Source organism: Leptodactylus fuscus, chromosome 4, assembly GCF_031893055.1.
Source record: "Leptodactylus fuscus isolate aLepFus1 chromosome 4, aLepFus1.hap2, whole genome shotgun sequence".
Taxonomy (NCBI): Eukaryota; Metazoa; Chordata; class Amphibia; order Anura; family Leptodactylidae; genus Leptodactylus; species Leptodactylus fuscus.
The window spans coordinates 75,023,301-75,034,489 of NC_134268.1; the positions used below are offsets into that span (position 1 = coordinate 75,023,301).

The following is an 11,189-nucleotide window of genomic DNA, read 5'->3' on the forward strand; positions in this document are numbered from 1 at the left end:
ATGTAACAAATGCAAATAAAGGTCTTGGCATAATAGAACAGCTTGAATATGAAACTAGTGTTACAAAGAGTATAAAAAATTCACAAGCAACAAAATAGCATAAATGATTTTCATGGTTGATTTCTGAGATAGAATTTCACATAAGCAATGGAAATGGGTGATAATGGACACGTTCCAGCTGAAATGCTTTGACACGATGCAGGATCTACAATATTTTTACTTGGAACATTTCCCCAAAGGAGACCTTGTTCAGCATTACGGGACTGTCTGCATTATAGCGCAGAGGTTAGCTTTATAAAAGACAGGTTCATGGATCTGGAAGAGCTGCTTCCAATCAAGTGTTCTTACTCTACATTTCATCGCAGGAATACATAAGTTTACTTAATCGAATAAAGAAATGGCCTGAAGATGTCTGAATGTTCAAAGTACTGAACTATTCCTGTTGGCATGGCTAATGCATACAAAAGGTCAGGAAAAGTTATCATTCCTTTACTTCTTCTGCCAAATTTTTGGGTGGGCTTTTTGGACTGAATTTCATTATTCTGTGATGAAATAATTGTATTGGTGGGAAAAAAATAAAATATCTTTGTACATGCACAATGGTTGAACTGATAATGAAGACTTCTAAGTTAAATGTGCTTCTCTTTGACCTTTCTGTCTTCTTTGTGGGTAGCATGCTATAGAGCAGAAAAAGATACATACTGTAAGTTGAAATATAGTTTTTCAGGAAGAGATTCGGTATAACTTGTCATTTATTTATTGAAATGCCTTCTCATTTTGAGCCCAGTATGTGGCCTTATCCATGATTTATTGCCAGTTGACAATTAGAGGGTAAGACCGCCCACTGGACTCCTAAACTCAGGAGTCTACTCAGTAAACCTTGCTCTATAACATGTTTCTGGTACTGCAATCTCAATACTGATGCCAGTGCTTATGGGCCCCCTAAGGCTCCTGGGCTCTGGTGCGACTGCACCCTCTGCACCCCCTTAAGTTACACCTCTGTTCACCTTATAACTGATTTAAAGAATACATTAGGGAACTGCATAAGTAATTCCCTAATGGAAATTTACAATCTGATATGGCAGCTGGGTATCTCATCAACAAACATATTCTGATCTGTGAAAACCCATAGAGTAGAATCCATGTATTCCACAGCTTTCTGTAAATGGCAGCCTATAGTCTGCTAATGCATCTGCAGGACAATATTACATTCATGAAACATATCATGCAGAAGCAACACAAAGTTATTCTATTTCTCCACTGATGAACTTGGTTATTGACCGATCATGGTTCATAGTCTTCCAGCATGTATTGAGTGGTCATAGCCCTCCAGCCTCTATCATTCCTTATGGAGACCATTTTACATGTATAAAATTGTCATCAACTGGCTTCTTTATTATATAGTCTACAGACCCCAAGAGAACAATGGTATCGAATAGGGTTGCCATTACTGTAGGCAAGTATTTGGGTATTTTTTAACCTTTTGTGCTTTACTGACAAGCTGTAGTATTATAGGTATTTGCCTTGTTAAAGGGATCCAATCATTACAAAGTAAGCTATATAAGCAGCCACAAGAAAATGGCCGCGGGCATGCGCAGTTGGCTCTGCCTGAGGCCAGATAGAAGAACCGACTGCGCATGCCTAGAACTTTGAAACCCAGGACGGAAGAAAACGCGGATGAAGATAGAGACAGCGCTGGAGATTTCTCTTGCAGCATTGGGAACCGCCCCCAGTGCTGCAAGAGAACTCATTTGCATACAGAAGAAAACCGGGATTTATACCGAACAGTGGTGTGGGGAAGACATCTAAAGGTAGGAGAAGAATAGCCTTTCTTAAGGCTGTTCCTACATGTTAGGGAGAAAAAATGGGATTCCAATGATTGGATCCCTTTAACAATGCAGTTTAGGATGGGCTGTATTCCATCTATACCAAAGCATACCCAGAATTCTGGAAAATAGACAGCTGAAAGGGAAGCTGCAGGGTAGTTTGGTTCCTCTAATAGCCTAATAGAGGTATACATGTAATAGATATACATTGGGGAATTGCCTCCTATGTAATTCCCTTTGATATAAATGTAGGTACACCCACTTAAAGGCATTACCAGGATTTAAATATTGACAACCTATCCTTAGGATAAGTCATTAATAACATAATTCTGAAAAATCCTTTCAAGCCGGGGCTCCATGTGGCATAAACGCAAAAACGGCGTTTTACAGTCTCTACAAAATGCAATTTCTAAAACCATTGCGCTTTTGGAAAACACAGCATGTCAATTATTCCTATTTCCCTATTGATATAACTGAAGCAGAGAGTCCACAGGGGAAAACTCTGCAAACTTTTTTTTCAAAAGCACTGCGGGAAAAACTGCGATAGATTTCCACCACAGTTTTTCCCGCAGTGCTTTTTCACTCTGGCTCGCTACATGGGGCCTTAGGCTTAAAAGTCTAAGGTTCCACAATGACACCAAATTGAGCAGGAATCACAGTAACTTTAAGATTGTGAAACTATTTTAATTATTCCGTATACAAAAAAAAGTGAATTTATGGCTACTGCAAAAATTCTCATCCAGATGAAAATTTGGCAATAGATGCAAATTCACATGCAACTTTTTTTTTCTCCATACTGCACAATTGAGATGACAACCATGATTTTGCTTTAGAACTATAAGAGACTATTTAGGATGGACAGGAGACGTCTACATTCACATATTGTGTAATTTTCTCCTGGTGTCAATACACAATGTTACACAACCTCTATCCATGCAGGTGTTACAGTTGTACACTGTCCTGGAGGAACGTCCCAGATATTGCTGAGCAGTGTAAGTCTATTACATTAAAATATCTGAATTCCCAAAGGTAAAACTGTTTTTTTACTGAACCTTGATGGGAAACTAAAATATACAACAAATCACTAAGCAAATATACTTCTGAGTTAAAACCATATTCACTAAGAAAATGTTTAGCTGGAGATGAACTGGCTGCAGATGTTCCAGGGAAGTAACGTGTAGGTAATATTAAATCTCCGCACATGTGACAGCTTGATGGTATTACAGGCCGAGCCTCAAAGTCAATGAATTCTGTCCTCTCCACATCACGGTATAATCTAGTGTTGTGGAACATCAGATTAGATTAGATACAAGGCAGAACTGCACATCCACATCCAGATTTAGTCATTTTGTATGCACGTGGTGTAACTTTTCTGCATCATTGCTTGTTAGACATGATACACTATCCCAGAACAGAGAGGCATGTCTAAGATACATGTATGCCTTTGGAACACATATTTCAGCTGAACACTGAATAGTTTCCCCATTTCATCTATTGGCAGCTGTTGTTTTGATCTATCTGTGGGCTCCGAATTGTCTCAAGGTTATGCTGAGGATTAAAACTTCTCTGTAATTCTAAGCAGATGGGACTAAGAGAGCAGCCCTATAATTATTCTCCATACCCTCTAACCACAGACCCTTCATCTTGAATCCCAGGCGGGTGATCACAGAGGCACCTAGACATCTTGGAAGTCTGGTAAGAACTAATGAAGCAATCTGCAGTTTATTTGAGTGACATATGTCAGTGTAGATGCTGCTGCATCAGACTGGTAGATAACATACAGTACGTCACTCATTCTTAATACACCGTAGCTATGATCCCTGGTGCTGAGAACTAGGACACTCCAAACCTTTCATTTATGGTAAGACCTCTTTGAGCCGACCACCCAAATTTGCACAGGAAAATGGTCTTTTATAGGGTTGGGCCTCTAAAAATAAAGTATATAGAGTACAGATTAAAGTGTCCAATCAGCAAACATGTGCAGTCACCCCAAATAATGATGAAAGAGCCAAAAACCATGTATATTATGCTTCAGTATAGTACACAGAACCAGTCCAAAGACTGGGAATAAGAAAACAGCCTTGGCATACCTCCCAACTTCTGAAAAATGGAAAGAGGGACAAAATGTTCGGTGCGCTGTGCGCACCATGGCAAATTTAGCTCTGTCCACTTTTACGTTGACTCCGCCCGTTCTCATTCATTTTTTGTGTGTCCACACAGTATGTTCCTCCTACAGTCACTCATACATTATATGTTCCTACATTATAATGTTCCCTTCCAAGTGTTCCACTTTAAACTGGCGGAAACTAGAGGGGAACATGAGACTGGGGCAGCTGTATGGGGACACTAAACAATGGGGATAGTTGGGAGGGGACAATATATTAATGGCAGCTGGAGCGGGACATGAAACTGGGGGCAACCAGAGGCAAACAGATCCCCCTCCAGTTACTCCCATGGTTTAATGTCCTCCTCCAGTGACCCCCATTGTTTAATGTTCCCCTCCAGTTGTCCCCATTTTAATGTCCTTCTTAATTCATCCCCAGTTTAATTGTCATCTTCATCTGTCCCCAGTTTAATATCTCCCACCATCTCCTCCCTAGTTTAATGTCCCCCCATGTCTGCCCCCAGTTTAATGTCTCCCCTTTGTCTGCCCTCAGTTTAATGTCCCCCCTTTGTCTGCCCCCCGTTTAATGTCCCCCCTTCCTCTGCCTCCAGTTTCATGTTTCCCCTCCATCTCTACCCCTAATTTCTTGTCCCCCCTCCATCTCTGCCCCCAGTTTCATGTCCTTTCGCCATCTCTTCCTCCAGTTTCATGTTCCCTCTCTATCTCTGCCCCAGTAGAATATCCCCCCTCCATCTCTGCCCCAGTATAATGTTCCCCCTCCATCTCTGCCCCCAGTATAAAGTTCCCCCTCCATCTCTGCCTCCAGTTTCATGTCCTCCTCCATCTCTGCCCCTAGTTTCATGTCCTCCATCCAACTCTGCCCCAGTATAATGTTCCCCCTCCATCTCTACCCCTAATTTCATGTCCCCCCTCCATCTCTGGCCTCAGTTTCATGTCCTCCCTCCATCTCTTCCTCCAGTTTCATGTTCCCTCTCCATCTCTGCCCCAGTAGAATGTCCCCCCTCCATCTTTGTCCCCAGTTTCATGTCCCCCCTCCATCTCTGCCCCTAGTTTCATGTGCCCCCTCCATCTCTGCCCCCAGTATAATGTCCCCCTCCATCTCAGCCCCATTATAATGTCCTCCATCTCTGCCCCATTATAATGCCCCCCCTCCATCTCAGCCCCTAGGTTACTGTTCATAACATAAAAACACTGATACGCACCTTTCATCGATCTCCTGTCGTTCTGTCTGCAGTCTCAGCTTTAGCGCTGAGCTCCGGCTCCGGGTGCGATGTGATGACGTCACTCACATTGTGTCCGGAGCAGAGCTCAGCGTTGAAGCAGGAGCTGTCTGCTGTATGCAACTCATCTGTGTCCTCTGGATGCAGATGAGTTTAAACCGAGACATACATCCCACCGACCGGGACTGCGGGACATGACCCTGAATCCAGAAATGTCCTGCAAAAATGGCCTTGGTACCATACACAGGTCTCTCCAAGCCACATATTGCCTGTGCAGCCAGTGGAGCTACACAGGGGCCCAGGGAATAAGGGGCCCAAGTGAGCTGGAGAGCCGCACCTCTGAAACATACAAGCGGAGCTTAGTCCCGAGATGGGCCAGGCTTAACAAACAAGGGCAGGGTTTTATTTTGCTGAATGTCTTTCCCTTTCAGGAAAAGGTATGTACAGTATGTGCAGTGCTCAGGAGATGTATGGGATGGCGAATGATATGTACATAGTGTAATATATTAATATGCTGTATGCATGTAGTATATTAGCAATGTGCTTTATGCATGCACTATATCAGTGACATGTGCTGCATACATGTACTATATGAGTGATATGTGCTGTATGCATCTGCTATGTAAATGACTTGAGGGATATGTGTCCTGTCTTATGGAGCCCCATGAAATACACAAAACAAATACAATAGTGGCCAACTGGTGCAGTAGAATAGAGGACCCTACCTGCAAGGGGTTACAATCTATGAGATGAAGGCTGAAGGTGAGGACTGAAGATGTTCAGATGGTGGTGTGGTGGCAGCAGGGTTATGGAAGGTTGTAGAGTTTCCTGAATAGGTGAATCTTCAGGGTCCTCCTGATGATTGTGATTGTAGGGGTCAGTCTTATGTGTCGTGGTAAGGGGTTCCAGAGTATGGGGAAACAGATGATGGATTATATGCAGCACTCCAGAGATGATGGAAGGATTCATAGGCCCTTGTAGAACATACAAAGGTCTGACACATATCGCCTTCTAGTTCACTGGGTGTGTTTACACGTTCAGGTTTTCAGATGCAGTTTTTGAAGCCAAAACCTGGTGTACAGGATAGGTGCAACACTCCTTTGTTCTTCACTTCATTCCTGGCTTCAGTTTCAAAAACTGCATATGACAACCTAAATGTATAAACTCTCTGGGAATAAGATCCTTTTAAGAACGCTTTCATAAAAATACCACTAGAAATGCCGCAGACAGATGTTACATGTTATTCAGCAGTAAAATATAAAAATCCCTACAAACACTCCGTTTTTTTTTCTTGCCACCTTTTACATATCTTAGGCTAAAGCCCCAAGTAGCGCTGTGGGAAAAACGGTGGTGGAAACACATTGCGCATTCCACAGAAAGTCATCTGTGGACTTCTGCTTCAATTATTCCTATAGGGAAACCGCCAGCTTTTACGCAGTTAAAATTGACATACTACAATTTCCAAAAATGCAATGGTTTTGGAAATCACAGCATTTCCGCTGCGTGTATTTTTCTGCACTGTGTGAATAGGAGTCACTAGAATCCCATCCACCTTGCAAGGACTCTAAAACGCCATGGATTACACCACGTGAGGCCCTGGCCTTAAGGGGTATGTTTTTGCCCCTTTGGTATTTTGTTTTAAAACACAGCATGGCCCCGGCTCTGACTTTTTATTAGGCATTCTCCTATTGGCGGTAAGTAAAGGCATTTTTTTCTGCAAAAACTATGTGTGAAGGCGACCTAATGGCCTTGTGCTATGAACAAAGGATAAGGGACAGCAGACATAACTCAATAATAAATCCTGCATAGTCTTGCAGGCACATCTGATCTTTTTCAGACAACTTTCTGGACAGTTTCTCAAAATAACTTTTCTTAAGAGGAAAAGAAAAACAAACCGTGTGATCCGAAGAAGCTAAATGCAGAGCCGAAAACTTCACAAAGTCGAGCAAAAAAGATTTGGAACCGGTCTCTGGCAAACAGGTTCCAGCGAGATTGATTGGATATCACAAAGCAGAGAATAAACAGCCGGGATTAATGCACAAGTGAAGTCAAACAGCATGCTCCTGGCAAGACGCGATTCTCATGGCTCGCACTGAAATCATATTCTTCATTCAAACACAGCTAAATATGTGTTGACTGAACCCAATGACTACAAAGAAAAGACTGCAAACAAACTGACACAAGGAACTTTACCTTTAGACTCATGTGAGAAATGCCTGACTTGTTTTGTAAGATACTGAGACAGAATTTCTTTCACCCCACTAAGCACTGAGGGAAATCAAGTCATTGAAGAGTGACAATGGGAGCAATGCAGCGGCTCAACATTGGCTTTCCTAAGAAAACATTGTTAAGGGTCTTTAAGCCCGCTCTTACACAAGGAATACTAATACATCAAGCCAGTGGATTATACTCAGCGGATCTCAAGCTTTTCTCCAATCAATAATTTTATCAATTAATAAGTTCAGTATTTACAATATGAAAATGGTTGTAACATTGAGATATGGTGTGAGAAGTCTTGTGAATACACAATTGTAGAACGCTACGAGGGATAAGAAGCTGTCTAGTTGTTGAATGGTGCCATATCATATGGATCACTGAAGATATTTTATAATGGGTTTTGAACAATAAGAAGTGAGCTAACAGTGAAAATCTTAATGGTGCTGCTAGCTAAGGAATAGATTAAGGTTTAAGTTTGGACACTAAACCTTCCATCCATCTTTTACTGTAGAGCTGAATGTTAGCTATTGGAGCCTTGGAGAAGCCATCTTGGGCAGGGGGCTGACTGTCGTCTATTTCATAGGTCCCAACCTTTGATTTACCATGAGCTGCATTAAGCTTTGACTGGTGGTCAAGAGTCACAGTCAATAAAAAAGAAGCAAATTATGAAATCTCAAACATTTGCGTTTACTACAATTAAACTAATGGTGGAACATTATACCATCCAGAAACTCCATAATGCCGGTATTTATGTCATATTGCAAACAGTGCTGCCATATGGCCCTAAATGTGGGCTTCTATGGCGAGCCACACATATGGGGGGATTGCAAGCCCCATGTGGTTTCCGAGCTACTAGTTGGGGATCACTGGTCTACTTCAATGAGGTTAGTGACAGGAAGTGCAAGAAATGATCTACACTATGAGCTCTAATTTATGTACAAATGTATCCAATTTTAAGAGCCTCTAGCAATCTTTCCTTACATGTATGTGATAGATACTTGTAGAACTTTCTATAAGCTTCACTTATATTACTGAGGCTACAGATCAAAAAACAAATCAATCCATTGTAGGTCAAAGCTCTAGACATTACATTAGTCCTTTAACTTTTTTACAGTTACATATGAAAATCACTATCACATGTTAGAGGGGTTTCTGATAATCACCACTTGCCCCATATCCCAATAATAAGTAATAAGAGACCGGTTTTTGGGAATCCCAACAATTATGGGAATAGGGGTCCTGAGGCTCCCATTAGAATGCATGTGCATGCTCATTTACCCCTGTTCTCATGATTAATGGGGGTCCCAGTTTTTGGATCCCTTCACATCACCTATTTATCATCTATCCTGTGATGATTATTGGGCAATCCTTGTAATGCTCATTAAATAAAAAGAAAATAATGCTTCAATATGGTTGTCATATTGTCTGTATTTTCTATTGAAAGAATACATGATTTAAGGCAAAAATTTAGTTGTACCAGTTAGTAGGTACCATGAATACTACATGTATAAAGATATACTGTTTATGGATCTTCTCAATAATATCTATCTATCTATCTATCTATCTATCTATCTATCTATCTATCTATCTATCTATCTATGTATCTTATCTCTCCCTCTCATCTATCTGCCATATGGGTTTAGTTTGAGTTCAATAATGATCACAGTATTCTGAGACCATTTCAGCCCATTATATCTGGACATGAGTAAAGCCAGTCCTGATAAAATTTTAAATGCAACTTCAAAGATTCATTCCGGAGCCAATGACCACAGCATGAGTAAGCCCAATAAAAAGAGTCTAATCTATTTCAAGTAAAATGTACTAAGAACACCGAAAGACGGATCATCTTACAAACATCTGATAATCTGAAATAGCAGCAGCACAAGCAACAATGATCTAATATATAATTATAATAGTATAAAAGGTCATTCTAAGGAAAGAAGATAGTGGGGGCACCACAGAAACATAATGTTACATTTGTAGACATGGCTATTCCACAACATTGTACTCTTTCCAAATCACTTTGTTTTATTATCTCTTGGATCTTATAGATAAGTACAGATGTTCTTTTAGCATAAAACTCTCAGATTATTCTTGACAATATACTGCTTCTCTTTAACCCTTAAGAACTATCATGGTGTCTATCATACACCACTACCATATACATATCATTATGATAGACACCATGATAGTACTTAAGGGTTAATATATAGCCAGCTAGCTCTGGTGATAGATAGATAGATAGACAGACAGACAGACAGACAGACAGACAGACAGACAGACAGACAGACAGATAGATAGATAGATAGATAGATAGATAGATAGATAGATAGATAGATAGATAGATAGATAGCTCTGGTCATTGATGGAATAGATAGATAGATAGATAGATAGATAGATAGATAGATAGATAGATAGATGATAGACGATAGAATAGATAGATAGATAGATAGATAGATAGATAGATAGATAGATCCCATAAGTAATGTTCTGCTGTCTCTAAGTACAATGTCTGTCTAAATCTTGATTCTTAGTTTGTACAATTATCTGTGTGAATGGAGGAGAAAATCCTGTATAGATAGTTTTCTATATGTACCTTAAGACATTCTGGCATTGTCTATACACATTATAACATGTCAAAAAGTTGTGATATTGGTCACAGATAATATGATGACACTAATATTGATGTATACAAAGAACTGTTAGAATAAAGTTAAGGAATAAATACATAGTGGTTATCGTATCAGTGGATTATCTGCTAAGCTTTGTGAATACGTAAACTTTTACCTGATCACATGGTCACATATATAAAATCCCAATAAAACACTTTTTACAATATTATATTCCCAGTAAATTTACGTACTGTGGTCATAATATGGTGATCCCTCAGTATCAATAGCATTTACACAAATGTCAATCACACATTTAGACATTGCATTTGTGGTTATTGATGTTATTTATAGTCACATAGTGTGTTACGTTATCAAATCTTATTCTAATCAATAGTGGAGCTGGTAGAGAAGGGACCTGTATTCTCTCAGCCATAGTACATTTTTAGGATACCAATATAAATATATCGGACGTCAGATAATATTTGTAAAGCGCAAAAAAGCAACACAAGTCCAGGAATACACACATACCAGACACGATGAGCACTGGGAGCAAACTGACGATCGCTGAAAGACACAGGCATGGGATCTCCATGGCTTCTCACATTGACTGAGCCTTGTACACTTTACAATCCAAGCATGTAGATTATAATCCAGCAGTAGTATCTCCTATGTGAGAGAACTCAGTGTCCAGGGCTCAGTGCAGATCACTCCCAGCCATCCATACACTGACTTTATGAACCCCTCTCCAGTCTTATTCCCTCCTGTATGTACAGACTATTGCAGGGATGAGTTTGTCTCCTCTCACTGGCTGAGTTCCTTCCTATTCACTGCTATATAAATGGAGGGGGCGTATAGGGGGAGGGGTGTCTGACATCTCAGCTCTGTGATCAGCTCTACACCAGAGCCCTGATAAACTGCTGCTCATGTCCTGCTCTTCTTAGTGTCACACTGGAGCAACTGCTGGGAAGTGAAGCCATAATACAGGTTAATCCGCCATAGAGATAATTGTAATAAAAATACAAAGAATAAACATACACTATCTAACTAGCTTGCAAGTGTATAGAAACTGGTTGTGAAACTAAAAAGTAAAATTATCATGTATGTGTAAAATTAATAAACATATTTATATCTGTTTGTGAAGAGAAACTAGGACTTTATTTCATTGTACTGCATCATACTTATATATTGT

At 40.2% G+C, this 11,189-nt stretch overlaps 1 protein-coding gene across 1 annotated transcript in view; it reads right to left on the bottom strand.

Annotated features, from left to right (window-relative positions):
* Positions 1 to 10,795, bottom strand: part of APCDD1 (APC down-regulated 1) — a 37,515-nt gene extending 26,720 nt beyond the window's left edge. The window contains exon 1 of the mRNA XM_075270661.1: positions 10,529 to 10,795. Within this exon, the coding sequence (XP_075126762.1) occupies positions 10,529 to 10,592 (64 nt within the window). The 5' untranslated portion in view covers positions 10,593 to 10,795. The remainder of the gene's footprint in view (positions 1 to 10,528) is intronic.
* Between the last annotated feature and the right edge of the window lie 394 nt (positions 10,796 to 11,189).